Below are 20,503 nucleotides of genomic sequence, written 5' to 3' on the forward strand. Positions count from 1 at the left end.
AGGAAAGGACAGCCTTTAAGTAAAAAATTATTTCCAGCTGAATTACTGATTTTATAATTTTTATTAAAATAACATAGGAAATGTCCTCATAATTTGGTTAGGGAAATATTTCCTACACAGGACATTAAAATAAAAAATTTGTGGGGCGCCTGGATGACTCTGTTGGTTAAGCATGGATGTTGGCTCAGGTCATGATATCATGGTTCATAGGTTCAAGCCCCGTATCAGGCTCTGCACTGACAGTGTAGACTGACAGTGCCTGCCTGGGATTCTCTCTCTTCTCTTCTCTGCCCCTGCCCCACCTCTTTCTCAAAATAAATAATAAATAAACTTTTAAAAAATAAAAATAAATAAATTAAATAAAAAAATTTTCACTCAAAAGCAGTGTGGAGGTTCCTCAGAAAATTAAAAATAGACCTACCCTATGACCCAGCAATAGCACTGCTAGGAATTTATCCAAGGGATACAGGAGTACTGATGCATAGGGGCACTTGTACCCCAATGTTCATAGCAGCACTCTCAACAATAGCCAAATTATGGAAAGAGCCTAAATGTCCATCAACTGATGAATGGATAAAGAAATTGTGGTATATATACACAATGGAATACTACGTGGCAATGAGAAAAAATGAAATATGGCCTTTTGTAGCAACGTGGATGGAACTGGAGAGTGTAATGCTAAGTGAAATAAGCCATACAGAGAAAGACAGATACCATATGGTTTCACTCTTATGTGGATCCTGAGAAACTTAACAGGAACCCATGGGGGAGGGGAAGGAAAAAAAAAAAAAAAAGAGGTTAGAGTGGGAGAGAGCCAAAGCATAAGAGACTCTTAAAAACTGAGAACAAACTGAGGGTTGATGGGGGGTGGGAGGGAGGGGAGGGTGGGTGATGGGTATTGAGGAGGGCACCTTTTGGGATGAGCACTGGGTGTTGTATGGAAACCAATTTGTCAATAAATTTCATATATATAAAAAAAAAACAAAAAAAAAACAAAATATCAATGGAAATGCTTTTTAAAACTTAAAAAAAAAATTTTTCACTCAAAAGATGACACCATTGTTGAGAAGGCAAGGCACTGAGTTGGAAAAGATATTTGTTATGAATATATATGACAAGCGACCCCCAACTTGGGGTATAGATACTGTATAGGAAGAAACCCTGTAAATCAGTAATGAACAGACAACTCAATTTAAAAATAGACAAAAAAATCAAGCTGACATTTAACAAAATTACATATTCATATGGCTAATAAGTAAAGGAAAATATATTCAATAGTATCAGTCCTCTGAATAAGGAAATTAAAATCACAATATTAACACACACACCCATCAAAATTGCTCAACTTGAAAACAATCATAGACTGCTAGAAGAATGGATTTGTGCAAATACTTTTAAAATTTGTTAAAAAGCCCAATATATGTAAACACTATGACTTAGCATTTCTATTGTTTATATATGAACTCAATAGAAATCTGTTCATATGTTTCCCAAAAGACAAATAGAAAAATGGTCATAGAAACAGCAATCATAGGGGTGCCTGCGTGGCTCAGTTGGTTAGGCGACCAACTTCCGCTCAGGTCATGATCTAACAGTTTATGAGTTCAAGCCTGTGTCGGGCTCTGAGCCTGTGCTGACAGCTCAGAGCCTGGAGGCTACTTCGGATTGTGTGTCTCCCCTCTCTCTACCCCTCCCTGCTCACGCTCTGTGTCTCTCTGTCTCGCAATAATCAATAAATGTTAAAAAAAAAAAAAGAAAGAAAAAGAAAAGAAATAGCAATCATAACAGCCCTGAACTGGAAACATTAACTAAAGAACAAATGGACAAATTTTAGTATATTCATACAATGGACTACTATAAAACTATGCTATACAATATGGTAACCATTAGCCATATGTGCCTACTTAAATTTAAGTCAATTAAAACCAAATAAAATTTAAAATTCAGTGCCTCATTCATACTTAACTGCATTTCAAGTGCTCAATATGCACATGTGGCTAGAAACTACTATTTTGGACAACAGATATACAAAACATTTCATTATTTTAGAAAATACGATTGGACAGCACTGCTACAGGGCAATGAAAATGAATTTATTTTATATGCAACAATGACTCTTACTAACATATTGTTGAGTAACACAATACAGACACAAATGACTACGTGCTATCATCTCCTATATGCATAAAGTTCCAACAGAACAAACTAACCTATTCAGGATAGAAGTCAGGATAGTGGTAACCTTAAGTGATGAAGGGGTTGGTGACAAGAAAGGAGTTAGTGGAAGGACTTTTGGAATACTTATAATTATTGATTTCTTGAACTGGACTGTGGTTACACTGGTGGTGGTTACTTTGTAAAATTTCCATCAGACTGTATACCTGTGATCTGTGCACTCTTTTGAATATATTATGCTTCATTATAATGTCTATTAAGATGATTTCCCTTGACTCCCCATTTATTATCTATTAGGTATCCAAGATGCTTGTCCTTCTTTTGACCCATTTTCTTTCCCCAATTTTTGTTAGTGGTATAATTTCTACTTTATCAAAGCATAATATATTGCATTCTATTTTGTTACCTTTATGCTCGGATTAGTATATGTCTTAGTTCTAGCATAAATTAATTAAATTTAAAAAATATATTAGCTAAATATAAGTAGTTAAATCTGTTTGTTTTAACTTATCCAACGCTCACCAACGGACCTATTATCAAAGTTTTCCTAATCATGTATCTTGGCTAATTATAACTTGTCTTGCTTTCAGTTCTTAAGAAGTATCTCTTAACAACATTTCCCAGTTCTGCCATATCAAAGCTGTTTATAATTGTAGGGCAGTTTGTTGATGACAAAATAATTAGTTCACATTTTCTTTCCTCAGTGATCTTTTAAGTGTTTCTAGTTTTCTAGAGCTGAATGCTGCTGGGGACAAATCTGGTGCCAAACTTGTTTGCTTTCCTCTTTTTTTTTTTTTTTTTAATGACAGAAGGACTATTTCTTCACCTTTAAATATAACAGTTTTAATACACTGTATCTCAATGTTTATTGGTTTGGGTAAATTTCCCTAGTTTTACTTGATGTGCCATTTCAAAATGTAAACACAAATCTTTTTTATTTCAGTCTTTATTCATTATTATTATTGCTTATTATTCCAGCATTTACTAAATATCGTATTTCAGTGAAGTTTAACTAAAAATTTAAATATTTATTGTTGGATTGTTTTGGTTTTCTTCTTTAGGAACTTCAATTATCCCTATGTCAGATCTTCCTTTCCTCTTATTTTTGTCCCTTTTATCTAATGCTTTTCTCTTATTTTTATTCTATATTCTTCATCCCCCCTCCTTATTTCTATGCTCCACATTGGTTTCTATGCTGTCTTTTCTTCCCTGTTTGCTTCTAATTTAGTTTTCATTTCTAAGTTTTTTCCTTTTAATTTTGTTCCTGAGTTCTGTCAGCTTGCATTCCATAGCTTCCTTCTTCTAGCTATTTTTCTCATTTTGTGGCCATAATTGTTAATTTTTTAGCCTAAATTTACATATAGCTACATTTATATTTTTATCTGATTCGTGAACAATTTTCTACTGAGTTTCATTGTGTGCAGTAATGCTTAATAAGTTCCATTTCTTTTACTATAGTTATTTTGTACGTAGGCAGAACTTTTTTCTTTTCCATTTATTCATATTTTAATGAGGTGAGTTGTCTTAAATTAGAGGCAGGTTGTGAGAATGGAACTTAAGCCAGGGTTTCCAAGCTTCAAAACTGAAGTTATCTCCTCTGTGACATAGGGGAGGACTTAAGAATGATTCCTATGTATCGTTCCACCTCTTCTACCTCTCCAAATACGGCCTGCTTCCAAAGAACTTCTACTACAATCAATGCACTTCTGAGATCTCTTCACTTTTCTTGCTTTCCAAGGTGATGTATTCATTTATAGAAGTAATATTTTGCTGGCATTTTTTTGAGATCTGCTATGTCTAGACCACCTGGGCATTTTCCAAGGCTTTTCTCTCATTATTTCCAGAGAGCGTCTACCTTAATTTATCTACCTAGGTTGTGCTCCCAAAATTTCCATTCTAAGGTGGGGCCTTCTCCTTCTGAGCAGAAATAAATGCCAGAGATCAGATCTGTCAATATTGAGATCCTCCCCACATTTCACATCCTTTTGAATCTACAAGTTGGCTTCTAGTTCTGCTTCAATTTTGGCAATACTCACACGCAATTTCAACTTTGTGATTTTTTTTTTTTTACCAATTTCATTATTTACAGAAACTATAGTGTGTGCACACATGTGCACACATACATGTGTGTTTTATTTTCCCTATAGCTCTATATAATTACTTACTAGAATAAGTGATAAGACTGAGAACTGAATTTTTGGACTATTACTATCATCTGTCTCATCTCAGTGCTGGAAATTTTTACCTGGATGTTTCACCTGATCTTTACATAAGGCAAGTTTAACATTGTACAGATTATATTCAATCTAAGCATTCTCTGCTTGAATTTCTCATCTCAGTTAATGGACTGTCATTCATTTAGTTCCCTAGACTGGAAGTCTGCACATAATCCTAATTTTTTAAATATTTTATATGAGGAACATCAAAGTAATAATCTTGCGCTTTTACCCAAACTAAATATTTCTCAAATACATTCTATCACTTCTAACTTTAAATACCACTACTAAATTTGAAAACTGTATCCCAACTATTTTCCTTTTTCTTGTTTCCCCCTCAGCTTTATCTTTTATACCATCTTCAAAGTATTCTATCTAAAATACATATTTGATCACTTTTACTTATGAGGTTTATTTTTTTCAATGGCCTCCAGCTGCAAAATGGATAACATCATTCATGTTAATATGGCAAAGAAAGCCTTCCATGATCTCACCTTTATGGAGCCCAAATCTCCCTGTCCCTTTACCATCATGCTACTTCTGTCATAACAAATTCCTTGTCAAGATACTTCACACATTTTTGCCTCTACTTTCACTGCTCAGTTTTCCTGTTAAGAACTTTTCCATAATTGGCAGGCATTATGACAAATCGCTTATTCATAGCTCAGTTCAAGTACTGTATCTTCTATAAGCATTTCCAAATCATCATAGATAAAAATTACCATTTCTTCCACCTTTTCCTGGGTCAGTCTGTCTAAGTTTTAATCAAGACACCTCTAAATATCCACTGTACATCTTCTTTTCGGCTCTCTCCCTACAATACTCTAAGAAACTTGAAGGCAAGGTATATATCTTATTGGTCCCTGTAATTTTACTCCAGACACAGATGAATGGTTATAAAAGCTGCTTCACTGGATTTATAAGTCCAACTTTTGACTCTCATCTAAATTGCAAGTTAATTAAAAACAGAAACCACATGTCCCCAAGTTCTCAGATTTTTTTTTGCATATATTTATTCATGTTTTCTAGCCTGCTTTCCTAGGGAACAACAGATCACTCCTCATGACCTAGAGTTTATGTTAGCCTTTTGAAAAAAAATTGAAAATAGTGACCAATTATTTTGCCACATGATAAAAAGAAATATTACATGTATTTCACATATTCAGAAAAAATACATTTCAAATGTTGCTTTAATTTAGGATATATTTGTGTACTGAAATTCTACATTTTTTTAAGTTATTACGCTCCTTTGCTAATGACACTGATGTTTTCTCATAGTCAAATTGGCTAATATAGAAGCAAACACTCAATAAATACCTTAACTAATGAATCAACATTATAATCACATTTGTGTTAAAATTAAGATTTATCCTCTATTCATAAAATTTCCAGGTGTCTTAAATTAAGTACAAAATTTAGTTTTATATTAAACTTAAGCTAAATGTGATTTCTATATGCTTTAAGTAAAAAAATTAGATAAGAGAGAAAATTAATATACACATGAATTTTGACAACGTAACAATTTTCCTATATATGAATTTACCATATTGTAAGTTAAATTTAATTAATTAAAACTAAATGTGATAACCACAAATTTTAAGCAAATAGTTAAAACAGAGAAATAAATATATAAATTTTGACAATATAATCAATTTCCCTTCTCACAGTTGCCACTTTGAAACAAAAAGTGACTCATTTATAACAATATTCTAAAATATTCTTAAAATTGCATTTCTCATAAATTAAATGAACAATGATTTTGAATTATATACATACCGAAGGATGGTCAGGGTGTTTGGTATACCAGAAAAAACAGAAAATAAAATCGTAGAAAAGATAAAAGCAATGAACAAAGGTAATTTATAGCACTTTGCATCACATGTCCCAGGTCTAGCGTCAATAAAATCACCTTGGTCATCTGCAGTTGTTAATCCTTCTTGAATGCAAGAACAATTGTAGTATGTCTATGAAAATTAAAACAAGAAACCATCTTCTAGAAATATAGTCATAAAGCAACAACTTCTATCATTATAAAATAAAATAACTACAGGTACACTAGCTAGTTTTATTAGTCAATATTCTTACATTAAATCTGCCATTCATTATTTAGAAATGAAATATTAATGATACATTCTAGGTATTTTATGTAACAAAAATGTGTGTGTGTGTTTAACTAGAGTTATTTAGGATAAATTCTATTAATCTAAAAAATTCAGCAAAAATATTCACATTCACAGAAAAGTAAGGAGACAAATGTGGCTGGAGCAGAATAAGCATGAAAGAAACTAAGAAAATAAAATCAAAGTAGCAGGGGAAAAAGCACATTATACAGAAACCAGTAAAAAAACTGCAAGAATAATGTAAGAACTTTGGTTTTTATTTTTGGTAATGTAAAAATAGTGGAGGGATATATGTATAAATGATATATTTTAAAAAGATCACTCTGACAGCTATACCAGACTATGAAGGGAAAGATGAAAGCAGAGAAAACAGTTAAAAAGCTATTGAAATGAGATGCAAGACAATGGTAACAGAGAAAATGATGAAGCTAGTCAGATCCAGCATTTATTCTGAAAGTAGATTTGAAAGGATTTGCTTAAGGGTCTTAGGGAAAGAATGGTGACCAGAAGGATAGTCATATAGAGAGGGAAGAGAGAAATTAAGACCTTCAGTCAAGGGATGCAGTCAGTCCATGGTTCAGAAAGTGAACCAAGAAAGTAAGCACAATGCCTTCACTTTTTCCCCCATTTTTCTGCTTTTCTACTTGGACTGTTTATTATCTTAATCCACTCAGAAGACAAGGAAGGTCTTGTCTTATAGTTCAGCCTTCTTGAATAATGAGGAAAGTAGAGAACAGTGACAAGTGGACCTGGAGGTCAGACAAAAGATGTCCAGCACAATAAGTGGTTGCAGACAATAGAAGCCAGGCTGACCGAGGGAAAACTGAAAACATGAAGAAGGTTAAGTGAGCAAATGGTAGAATCACAAGATACTAGGCCCTGGAAGGGTTGAAAGACTCTGGAATATAAGGTAACATTTAAGAATAAACATTTTTAAAGGGTGTACAATATTTTTTATATTAATATTCAATAAGAAACTGAAGATATATTATTAAATCATACACTAGTGAAAACCTGACTACAAAAAACTGAAGTAGGCCAGGTATGCTAATATCTTATGATAAAGTAATCTGTGTATAACAGGAAAAGGCATTATTATTATGTAAGTGCATAAATAGTAAAGGATCTTACTGCCTACTAAATGAGGTGGTATAATGCCCATGGGTCAGGATATATATACCTCTCTGTTGTCTTCTCCCCCTCAGAAAGACCAGCCAGAAACATGAGAAAAAAAGTTTTTAAATCCCACATCCCTACTTTGGTGCAACTTAAAAGGGAGAAACTTAAGTTATAGTGCATTATTTAGCTAAAAGCAGATTTATGCAACTTTGGACAAAAGAAAATTAACATGGAGTCAAACAAGTAGCAGAGTAGCCAACTCTGTCTGGTTGGTAGAAGGTCTAGGGAAATAAGGAATTCTGAGCATTATGGACCAAATATGAGCAAACAGGGAAATTTTAAAATGAGTCCTGATACATGTAAACAGCAAAAGACAAACAAGAATACATATATTCAGTTGTAAGTCATTTGTATTGCTGCCATGTAAGTATTCTCTTTTACCTTTCTAGAAAGTATGATATGTGTATAAAGGTCTTGTATGTATGCTAATCATCGATTAAATGGACTGATTTTCATGTCTGAGTCAATGTGGAACAGATATAGAAACAGCAAGAAGGTGTAGTGTAGACATTTTTAATTCTTCAGGAGAAGAAAAAACCAAGTGAAAGGTGACCAGAAAGATAGCATTGGTCAACCCAAAGCTGTAAGAAAGACTATGGGTCAAGATTTTGCTGTGAATGGGTATTGCTGACAGATGGGACAGAACTACAATAAATGACATAAGTAGAAGACAAAATATTCTCTTAAACCGTTGCTTTCAACTTTACTACTGCAAGAGGCAATGACAGTCACCTACTTCTTTAAAACTATAAAATTGGGATGATGTAATACATGGAGACATTTTTTTATTCAAATGTAATTAACATACAGTGCTATTAGTTTCAGGTGTACAATATGATTCAACAATTCTATACATTACTTATCACAATAAGTATACTCAATCTCCTTCACCTATTTCACCTGTCCCCCACCAATTCCCTTTTAATAACCACCAGTTTGTCCTCTATAGTTAAGAGTTTATTTTTTGTCCTTTTTTCTTGCCTGCTTTGTTTCTTAAATTCTACATATGAATGAAATCATATGGTATTTGTCTTTCTCTGATGTTTCACTTAGCATTATACCCTCTAGATCCCTCCATATTGTTGTAAATAGCAAGATTTCATTCTTTTTTATGGCTAATATTACATTGTATATGGGTGTGTGTGTGTGTGTGTGTGTGTGTGTATATATATCACTCCATTTTGTGTATATACATCTATACACACACACACACACACCCGCACACACACACACCCCACATCTTTTTAATCCATTTATCTATGGATGGATATTTGTGTTGCTTCCATATCTTAGCTACTGTAAATAATGCTGCAATAAACACAGTGGTACATATACTTTTTCCAATTAGTGTTTTCATTTTCTTTGCGTAAATACCCAGTAGTAAAATTACTGGATCATATGGTAATTCTATGTTTAATTTTTTGAGATATCTTCATTCCATTTTCCACAATCGCTGCACCAATTTACATTCCCACCAAAAGTATATGAAGGATCCTTTTATTCCACATACTTGCCAATATTTGTTATTTTTTGTGTTTCTTGTTTTAGTCATTCTGACAGGTATGAGGTGATATACCTCATATTGTGGTGGTGATTTGCAACTCCCTGATCATGAGTGATGCTGATTATCTTTTCATGTCATTTATACGTCTTTAAAAAAAAATGACTATTCATATTCTTCTCTGCCCAAATTTAATCAGACTGGTGTTTTTTTGTGTGTTTTTTGTTTGTTTTTTAGTGTTGTGTAAGTTCTTGATATATTTTGGGTATTGACCCCTTATCAAATATATCATTTGAAAATATCTTTTCCCATTCAGTAGGTTGTCTTTTTGTTTTGTTGATGGTTTCCTTTGCTGAGCAAAAGCTTTTTAGTTTGGTGTAGTCCCAATAATTTAATTTTGCTTTTTCTTCCCTTGCCAGAAGAAATATATTTACAAAAATGGTTAATTTTTTGATGTCAAATAAATTATTGCATATGTTTTCTTCTAGGAATTTTATGGTATCAGGTCTCACATTTGTGTCTTTAATCTATTTTAGTTTACTTTTGTATATGGTGTTAGAAAGTGGTTCAGTTTCATTCTTTTGCATGTAGTTATCCAGTTTTCCCAGCACCATTTATTGATAAGACTATCTTTTTCCCATTGCATATTATTGCCTCCATTGTCATAGATTGATTGACCATACAGATGTGGGTATATTTCTGGACTCCACTCTCTTCCATTGATCTATTTGTCTATTTTTGTGCACGTGGCATACTGTTTTGATGACCATAGCTTTGTAGTATAACTTGAAATCTGAGATTGTGATATTTCCTGTTTTGTTCCTTTTCAAAATTGGTTTGGCTATTTGAGGTCTTTTGTAATTCCATACAAATATCAGGATTATTTGTTCCAGTTCTATGGACAGTGCTATTGGCATTTTGGTAAGGATTGCACTAAATCTGCAGATTTCTTTGGATAGTATGGACATTTAAAAAATACTGGTCTCCCAAAACATGAGCATAAAATATTTTTCCATTTGTTTGTGTTGTCGTCAATTTTTGTCATCAATTTTTTATAGTTTTCAGACAACAGGTCTTTCACCTTTTTCGTTAAGTTTATTAGTAGGTATTTTGTTCTTTTTAGTGCAGTTGCAAATGGATTATTTTCTTAATTTCCCTTTCTGCTACCTCATTATTAGTGTATAGAAATGCAACAGATTTCTGCATATTAACTTTGTCTCCTGTGATCTTACTGAATTCATTTATTAGTTCTAGTAGTTTTTTGGTGGTCTTTAGGGTTTTCTATATGTAATGTCATGTCTTCTGCGCATAGTGAAAAATTTACCTCTTCCTTACCCATTTGAATGCCTTTTATTTCTTTTTATTTTCTGATAACTGTGGCAAGGACTTCCAGTACTATGTTGAATAAAAGCGGTGAGAGTGGACATCTTGTCTTGTTCCTTAGGCGAAAATATCTTAGTTTTTCACCACTGAATATGTTAGCTGTGGGTTTTTCATGTATAGCCTTTATTATGTTGAGGCATGTTCCTTCTAAACCTATATTGTTGAGGGTTTTTCCCATGAATGGATGTTGTACTTTGTCAAATGATTTTATGCATCTATTGAGATGATCATATGGTGTTTATATTTTCTCTTATTGACGTGATGTGTCACACTGATTGAATTGTGAATACTGAATCACCTTTGCATCCCAGCAATAAATCCCACTTGATCATGGTGAATGAAATTTTTTTATTGTTTTTTCAATTTGCCAATATTTTGTTCAGGATTTCTGCATCTATGTTCATCAGAAATATTGGCCTATAGTTCTCTTTTTTTGTAGTATTTTTATCTGATTTTGGTATCAGAGAAATACTGGCCTCATAGAATGAATTTGAAAGTTTACCTTCCTTTTCTGTTTTGGAAAAGTTTGAGAAGAATAGATATTCACTAATCTTTAAATGTTTGGTACAATTTACCTATGGAGTTATCTGATCCTGGACTCTTGTTTGTTGGAAGTTTTTTTTCCCTTAGTTTTTATTTAAATTCCAGTCAGTTAATATAACAGTGTAATATTAGTTTCAGGTGTAGAATTTAGTTATTCAGCACTTACGTGTAACACCCAGTGCTCATCACAATTGCTTTTCTTAATTCCCATTACCCATCCAAACTATACCCTCACCCACCTCCCCTCTGGTAACCATAGTTTGTTCTCTATAAAATTACTGATTCAATTGTATTGTTAGTAATTGGTTTGTTCAAATTTTCTGTCTTCCTGATTCAGTTTTCAGAGGTTATATGTTTCTAGGAATTTGTCCATTTCTTCTAGGATATTCAATTTGTTGGCATATATATTTTTATAATATTCTCTTATAATCCTTTGTGGTGTGTAATATTTTACAATTTCTATGGTGTCAGTTGTTATTTCTTTTTTTCATTTCTGATTTCATTTGAGTCCTCTCTCTCTCTCTCTCTCGTTCTCTTTTTTTGATGACTCTGGATAAAGGTTTATCAGTTTTGTTGATCTTTTCAAAAAACCAGCTCCTGGATTCATTGATCTGTTCTATAGTTTTTTAGTCTCTATTTTATTTATTTCTAATATTTATTATTTTCTTTCATCTACTGGCTTTGGATTTTGTTCTTCTTTTTCTAGCTCCTTTAGGTGTAAAGTTAGGTTGTTTGAGATTTTTCTTGCTTCTTGATGTAGTCCTGTATTGCTATGATTTTCCCTCTTAGAACAGTTTTTGCTGCATCTCAAAGTTTTTGAGCCACTGTGTTTTCATTGTCATTGTCATTGTCTCCATATAATTTTTAATTTCCTCTTTGATTTCTTAGTTAACTCATTCATTGTTCAGTAGCATGATTTTTTTGTGATTGATTTCCAATTTCATGCCATTGTGGTCAGAAAAGATATATGATATGATTTCAGTCTTTTTGAACTTGTTGAGACTTGTTTTGTGGCCTAACATGTGATCTATTCTGGGAAGAGTTCCATGTGCACGTGAAAAGAATGTGTATTCTGCTGTGTTAGGATGGAATGTTTTGAATATATCTGTTAGGTCCATCTGTTCCAATGTGTCATTCAAAGCCACTGTTTCCTTTGTTGATTTTCTGTCTGATGTATCCATTGATGTAAGTGGGTGTTAAAGTTCCCTACTGTTAATGTATTAGTATTGATTTCTTCTTTTATGTCTGTTAATAGTTGCTTTACATTTTGGGTTCTCCCATGTTGGATACATAAGTATTTACAACTGTTTTATGTTCTTGTTGGATTGTTCTCTTTATTTTTTTAAATGTTTATTTATTTTTGAGAGAGAGAGAGACAGAGATAAGAGTGTGAGTGGGGGATGGGCAGAGAGAGAGAGGGACACACAGAAGCGAAGCAGGCTCCAGGCTACCAGCTGTCAGCTGTCAGCACAGAGCCCAATGCAGGGCTCAGACTCACAGACCACAAGATCATGACCTGAGCTGAAGTCGGATGCTCAACTGACTGAGCCACCCAGGTGCCCCTCTCTTCATATTATATAGTGTTATTCTTTGTACCTTGCTACAGTCTTTGTTTTAAAGTCTATTTTGTCTAATGTAAGTCTTGCTATTCTAGCAAGAGTCCATTTGCATGATAAATGTTTACCCATCACTTCACTTTCAATCTGCATGTGTCTTTAAGTTTGAAGGGAGTCTCTTGTAGGGTGTATATACATGGGTCTTGCTTTTTTTTATGTATACCTTCCAGCTACCCTATGTCTTTTGATTGGCATTTAGTCTAGTTATAGGGAAAGTAATTATTGATAGGTATGAACTTACTGCCATTTTTTAACTTTTTTAAATGGTTGTTTTGGTAGTTCTCTGTTCCTTTCTTTTCCTGCTCACATTCTTTTGTGGCTTCATGGCTTTCTTTAGTGACATCCTTGAATTATTTTCTCTTTATTTTTTGCAAATCTATTTTACACCTTTGATTCGAGTTTACCATTAGGTTCATATATAACATCCTATGCATATAGCCATCAATATTAAGTTGATAGTTGCTTAAGTTTGAACCCATTCTAAAAGCATTAAATTTCTCCTCTGTCCACATTTTATGTTTAAAATAGCATATTTTACAACCTTATATTCTGTGAATTCCCTGACTGATTTTTATAGATAAAACTAATTTTACTGCTTTTGTGTTTTAATCTCCATCCTGGTTTCATAAGTGATTAATCTACTACTTTTTTATGTTTGTATTTACCTGTGAATTTTTTTCCTTTCATAATTTTCTTACTTTTTGAGGCATGTTTTAATGTAGAAGTATCTTTCCCACTGCCAATTCCCTTAAGCCCTTTGTATTATGGCCACATAAAGTAAATATTCTTTTCCTGTTTTTTTTTAAACATTTATGGGGGGAAACTGCTTTTATAGAGAGCTAGGAGTAAAATGTAAACACCATCTACAAGTTGAACATCTTATTGAGAGGAAGAAGCATAATAAAAAATATTTACCTTGTCATCTTGTATTATTTTAGATTGTATACAGCCTGCAAAGCAAGGAGAAAAATATCCAATATGATCTCTTCCACATATAGCAGAATATAGTGAAGATGAGCATCTACAATGAGAATTGCAAGGAGCTGTCAGGTTTCCCAACTGTCCTGTTCTGTAAAAAAAGAGATTGAAGTATTATACTTATTAATGTGTATATTAGGATATGAGATACATAAAAATATGCTTATTGAAATAAATTCCTTTTGACAGGTTTATTGGGGTATAACCCAATATGTACAATGAACTATACATAAAGTGAACAATTTGAAATTTTTTGATATATGTATGCACTTGTGAAATCATCACTATCACCACCACAATCATGTTAACAAACATAATCATCACCCCCAAAATTTCACTGTGACCCTTTGTAATACCTCTGGGCTCTGGCATCCGCAGATCTATGTTCTGTCATTATTCATTAATTTAAATTTCATGAAATTGAATCATATAATATACACACTTTCTTTGTCTGGGTTCTTTATATGGTCTTTGTATGGTGATATGTCTCCATATCTCTTGCGTAAATACTAAAGAGTAGGATGTTTGGATCATATGGTAGGTGCTCATGTAACTTTTTGAGAAACTGTCACTTTTCCAATTTGGTTGTGCTATTTTATATTCCCACCAGCAGTGTATAAGAGTTTCAGTTGCTTTCTACATTCCTCACCAACACTTGATATAATCAATCTTTTTAATTTTAGACAGTCTAAGAATATAGCAGCTTCATATTGTGGTTTTTAATATTCCCTTCCCTGATGGCTAATGATGTGAGCCATCCTTCCATGTGCTTATTTCCCATCTGTATATATTTGGTTAAATGTCTGCTCAAATCTTTTGCCCATTTTTATTGATTAGTTTCTTATTGAGCATTGAAATTTCTTTATATATTCTGGAAACATGTCCTTCACCAGATACATGATTTTTAAACATCTTCTCACAATCTGTGGTTTGTTCTTTTATTCATTTAACAGGTCTTTCAAAGGGCAGAAATATTTTATTTTGACATAGAACAATTTATCAATATATTTCTTCATGGATCATGTATTTAGTGTCATATCTAAGAAAACTTTGCTGAATCCAAATTTATAAAAATTTTTCCTATATTCTTAGAATTCTGTATCTTGTATTCACACTTACAATCCATTTTAAGTATTTTATGTGGTACAAGATATGAATCAAAGTTCATTTTTTTTTACATACAGATATCTAATTGTTCCATCATCATTTGTTAAAATGCTTATATGTTCTTCGCTAAATTGCACATACATCCTATCAAAACTCAATTATCCATTTATACGTGGGCTTATTTCGGGACTCTCTACTCTATCACACTGATATATTCATCTATGTTTATACCAACACAATTTATTACATTAGCTAATAACTCTTGAAATAAAATAGTGTTGGTACTCTACTTCTACTCTTCATCAGAATTGTTTTTGGTTTTTCTAGGTCCTGTGTATATTGCATGAATTTAAGTTATTTGTAGAATATCTAAAAAAGAAACCCTGTGGGGACTTTGGTTGTGATTACATTGAAAACTACATCAATTTGGAAGGATTAACTTAATATATTGAGTCTTCCAAAACATGAGCACGGGATCTCTTTTTAAAAAATTTAGGTCTTTATTTTAGCTAGGAATATTTTGTAGTAATTATGAATACGGCTTTCACTTCTTATATTTATCCTTAAATATTTCTTCTTCTTGATACTATTGCTAATGGCATTTTTGTGTAATATCAATTTCCAGCTGTTTGTAGGTAATATAAAAACACCATTGATTCTTGTATGATGATATATTCTTCTACAACATTTTTTTTAATACTACTGTCAGTAGTGTTGTTTTTGACATTAATTTCCACTTATTTGTAGGTGGTATGTAGAAATACTGTAATCTCTTACATTTTGATCTTGTATCCTACAAATTACTAAACTTATTTTTTTAGTTACAGTTCAGTTATCATTTTTTATAGTTTTTTGTTATATTTTTAGTTATATAGTTTCTATATAGACAATTGTGTCATCTTCAAATAAACTATTTTATTTCTACTTTTCTTATCAGGATGCCTTTTATTTCTTTTTCTTACAGTATTGTAATGGCTAGAACATCCATTATAATGTTAATGTAATTGTACTGAAAGCAGATATCCTTGTTATGCTCCTGGTCATTCAATGTTTCATCATTGTCATTGAATGTTTCAACATGTCATTCATGTTTTCATCATTTTATAGCAGCTCAGGCTTCTATAAAAATATCATAGACTGGGTGGCTTAAACAATAAACACTTATTTCCACAGTTCTGGAAGCTAAGTCCAAGATCAAGGTGCAGGTAGCTTTGATGTTTGGTGTGGGCTTCTTCCCAGATTGTAGATCATCACATTCTCAGTGTATCCTCACACAGAAAATTGAGGGAAGTCTTTGGTCTATTCCCCTTCTTAAAAGAACACTAATCCCATTATGGGGGTGGGGGGTCCTACCCTCATGACATCACCTAAACCTAATTATTTCCTTAAGGCTCCACCTCCTAACACTATCACATTGGCTTCAACATATGAATTTAGGTGGGGGGGGGGGGACACATTCATTCCATAATAATCACTAAGTATAGTATTAGCTGTATGTTTTCATAGTTACCTCCAATTTCTAGTTTCCTAGTTTATTAGGAATAGATGTGGCACTTTATCATGGGCCTTTTTGGCATCTATTGTGATTATAGTTTTTTTTGATTTTATTAATATGGTGGATTATATCAATTGATTTTCAAATATAAGAGCAATCTTGCATTCCTCTGAAAAATCTTACTTGAACATAATTTATTTTCGTTTTAATATACTCCTAGGTTCAACTTGCTAGAATTTTGTTAAAAGTTATTGCATCTATGTTCATGACAGAAATAAGTCTATATACTTTTCTTTTCTTACAAAGTTTTTGTCTAGTTTTGACATCAAGATAATGCAAGTTTTATAGAATAAGTTGGGGAGCATACACTCCTTTTCAATTTTCTGGAAGAATTTATGTAAAATCAGATATTGTTAAATGTTTGGTTTAATTCTCCAATAAAACCATTTGGGCCTGGAATTTTCTTTGTCAGAAGGTGCTTAAGTACAAATTTGATTTATTTACTAGATACATACATTTATTTTTTCTTAAATAAATTTGTGTCTTTTGAAGGATTTGCCCATTTCATGGAAGTTGTCAGATTTATGGGCATAAAGTTGTTTATAATATTACCCTACTATCCTTTTAATATTGGTAGAATCTATAAAAATATCACATCAGCTCTCTGACTCTTGATATTGGTAGTTTAACAGTTTAGCAATTTTATCCATCTTCTCAAAATTTCATCTGATTATATTTCCTCCATTGTTTTTTATCATTTCTACCTCACTAATTTCTGTTCAAATCTCAATTGTTTCCATTATTTTACTTACTTTGGGATCAATCTGCTTTGATGTTTCTAGTTTTTTAAGGTAGAAACAAATGTCATTGGCTTGAGACTTTTTTTCTTTTCTAATACTGGCTGTACATTTTTCCCTAAGTACTGTTTTAGTGGCATTTTATAAATTTTGTTACATGTGTATTCATTTTCATTCACATCAAAACATTTTACAATTTCCCTTCTGAAAAAATTATTTTAACACAAGTTGTTTAGAACTTTGTTATTCAGTTTCAAAATATTTGGGACTTTTCCAGAAATCTTTTTTTATTAATTTGTTTCTAATTTAATTTCATCATGGTTTGAAAATTTAATTTCATTATATGATTTAATCTTTTAAATTTACTGAGACTTGCTTTACAGAATATGGTTTACTTAGGGTTTCGAGTTTAAAAAGAATGTATATTCTTCTTTGACAGGTGAAGTGTTCTACAGATGTCAATCAAGTCAAACTGGTTGTTAGTGTTGTTCAAATCTTATGCATCATCACTGAGGTTTTTTTGCCTACTTCTATTATTAAGAGAAGAGTATTGAAATATCTGATTATATTTGTGGATTTCTACATGTCTACTTACAGTGTCTAAGTTTTTGCTTCACATATATTAAAGCTCTTTCATTAGGTTCATAAAAATCAAGAACTGTTTGAATTTTGATGAACTGATCATTCTATCATTACATAATGACCTTATTTATTCCTGCTAATATTATTTGCTCTCAAATATACTTGGTCTGATATCATACTCCAGCTTTCTTTAGATTACTGTTAATATGATACACCTTTCCCCATCCCTTTACTTATAATCTACTTGTGTCTATATTTGAAGCACATTTCTTTTATGCAACATATACATTGGGTCTTGCTTTAAAAAATCAAATTTAAAATTTCCTGCCTTTTAATTGAGATACTGCAACGTTTACATTTAATGTGATTACTACTGTAGTTAGGTTTGAATCTATCCTTTATATTTGTTTTCTTTTTATCTCTTCTTTGTTCTCTTTTTTGCCTAATTTGAGATTAAACAAATATTTTGTAAAATTCTATTTTAATTCATGTGTCAGCTTGACTTATTAGCTGTGACTTTGTTATTTTAGTGGTGCTTCAGAGGTGATATTATACATCTTTAACTTAACACAGTTTACCAACATGTGATATTATAGCACTTCATGTAAGCCCAAAATATATGTTTATCTGTCTTAAACAATTATTTTTAAAGCGAGTTAAATAAGAAAAAATACTTACCTAAATAATTACCATTTCCTTTGCTTTTCTTTGCTTTGTGTAGTTTATATTCTTATCTGGTATTTTACTTCAGCCAGACTTTTTAAACATTTCATGTAGGATAAGTCTGTTGTTCAAATATTATTTACATTTTTTATGTGTAAAGTTATTTCTCCTTCACTTAAAAAAAAATCTTCACATGTATTTATCTTTGAGAGAGAGAGCACAGGTACAAGTGGGGAAGGGGCAGAGAGAGGGAGACAGAGGATCTGAAGCAGGCTCTGTGCTGTGAGCACAATTTGATTGTTATGTAGCATGGTGTAATTTTCTTCATGTTTCTTGTTCTGAGGGTTTGCTAAGTTTCTAGGTCTGTAGGTTTATGGTCTACATGAAATTTTTAAAATTTAAACATAATTTCTTCAAATATTTTTCTTTCTCCAAGGCTTTCCTTTGGAGACTCCAACTCTGCGTTTGGCTGGCCACCTCAAGTTGTCCAAATCATTGATGCTTTGTTTATTTTTTGTTAATTCTCTTTTCTCTGTGTTTTTCTGTTGGATGTTTATTATTAATAATTTCAAGTTTAAACTCCTGCAACGTCTATTCTGTCATTAATCTCATACATAGCATTTTTCTCAAACATCCTGGTTTTCATTTCTCTATGCTCAATTCGGCTTTTAAAAATGTCTTTTACTTTTTGAACATATGGAATACTGATATAATAACTGTGTTAACTCTGATAATATTAACATCCATGTCAGTTATGGGTCATTTTTTGATCAACTGGTTTAGCTTCTCATTATGGGTTGTAGTTTTCCGCTTCTTTGAATTCCTTGCAACATTTTACTGAATATTGGACCTTCTAAATTTTGATCTTTGATGCTGAATATTTTTGTCTTTTTGTGAACATCCTTAAGCTTTGCTCTGAAATGCAGGTAATTTACTTGGAAACACTTTTATCTTTTTTAGTTTGATAGGCAGATTTGATAGGAACAGCCAGAATAGCACTCAGTTTACAATTATTATCCACTTCTGAGACAAGATCCCTGTGTATACTTTATGCACTGTGATTTTTGAGGTTTCCTAGTTGACTGATGAAAACAGATATTATTCCCAATCCTGTGTGAGAGGTATGCACTGTAATTCTAATTCTTTTGGTGGACTTAGACTCAAGAACTTTCTTCACATATATCATAGTTACTATTGCACTTAATACTTCAGGGGGTCTTCTGCAGATATATCCTCTAATACACAATCCTGTGAACTATAGCCATATTGGTTTTTGAACCCTCAGCTCAATTTCCTCAGTTAAGGGAATCAGGCAGAATCTGTCTCATTCCCACTCCCTGTGCCATGACCTTAAACTTCTATTAAGACAGTGAGCTGGAGGAATTACCTGGTTCACCTTAAATGTTTCTCCTTTCTCATGTATCACTGTCTTTCAATGACTAATTCCAATGTCTTGAAAAACACTGTTTCAATTTTATCAAATTCTTGGTTGTTTTTGGAAGAAGAGGAAATCTGTTATCCCATCTTGGCTGGAAGTGAAAGCTCAGAATTATTTCCAAATATAAATTTAGGATAAAGCCAAAAGGTCTTACTTTATATTATTAAAAACTGCCTATACTTCAAAATACTTTTAGATTGTTATATTCCGAATTTTAAACTATATATTTGAACAATTTTAGGTTTACATAATTGAGCATATACAGAGTTACCATTTTATATTACCAATAGAAGCAAATGTGAGTCTTTGTTACTCTATATCCTTGCTAGCATTTGGTTTTGTCAGTTTTCTGGATTTCAGTCAATGTGTTGGGGTATCTAATTGTTATTTTTATCTTTAACTCCCTGATGCATATAACACTGAACATATTTTCATATGCTTATTAGCATCTGTATATTCTTCTTAGTGAAGTGTCTGTTCAGATCTTTTGGCCATTTTTAATTGGGTTGTTTCTCTGTAAACTGATGAATTTTAAGAGTTCTTTAAATATTTTGGATATGTCCTGTATCAAATATGTATTTTTCCTCCAATTTGTGCATTGTCTTTTAATTCCATTAAGTGCCTTTCAGAGAGAAAGTTTTTAATTTTAATGACACTTAACATATCATTTTTTCCTTTCATGCTTTTTTTTTTGGTGTTGTATATGAAAT

At 32.1% G+C, this 20,503-nt stretch overlaps 1 protein-coding gene across 1 annotated transcript in view; it reads right to left on the reverse strand.

Moving 5' to 3' along the window:
• The window catches only part of LOC115519855 (solute carrier organic anion transporter family member 6A1-like), a 142,376-nt gene that overhangs the window by 17,060 nt on the left and 104,813 nt on the right, over positions 1–20,503 (reverse strand). Inside the window, exons 4-5 of the mRNA XM_030323754.1 lie at positions 13,649–13,802; positions 6,168–6,355 (exon numbers count right to left, since the gene is read on the reverse strand). Coding sequence (XP_030179614.1) covers positions 6,168–6,355; positions 13,649–13,802 — 342 coding nt within the window. The remainder of the gene's footprint in view (positions 1–6,167; positions 6,356–13,648; positions 13,803–20,503) is intronic.

The sequence above is a fragment of the Lynx canadensis genome, chromosome A1 (assembly GCF_007474595.2).
Source record: "Lynx canadensis isolate LIC74 chromosome A1, mLynCan4.pri.v2, whole genome shotgun sequence".
NCBI lineage: Eukaryota > Metazoa > Chordata > Mammalia > Carnivora > Felidae > Lynx > Lynx canadensis.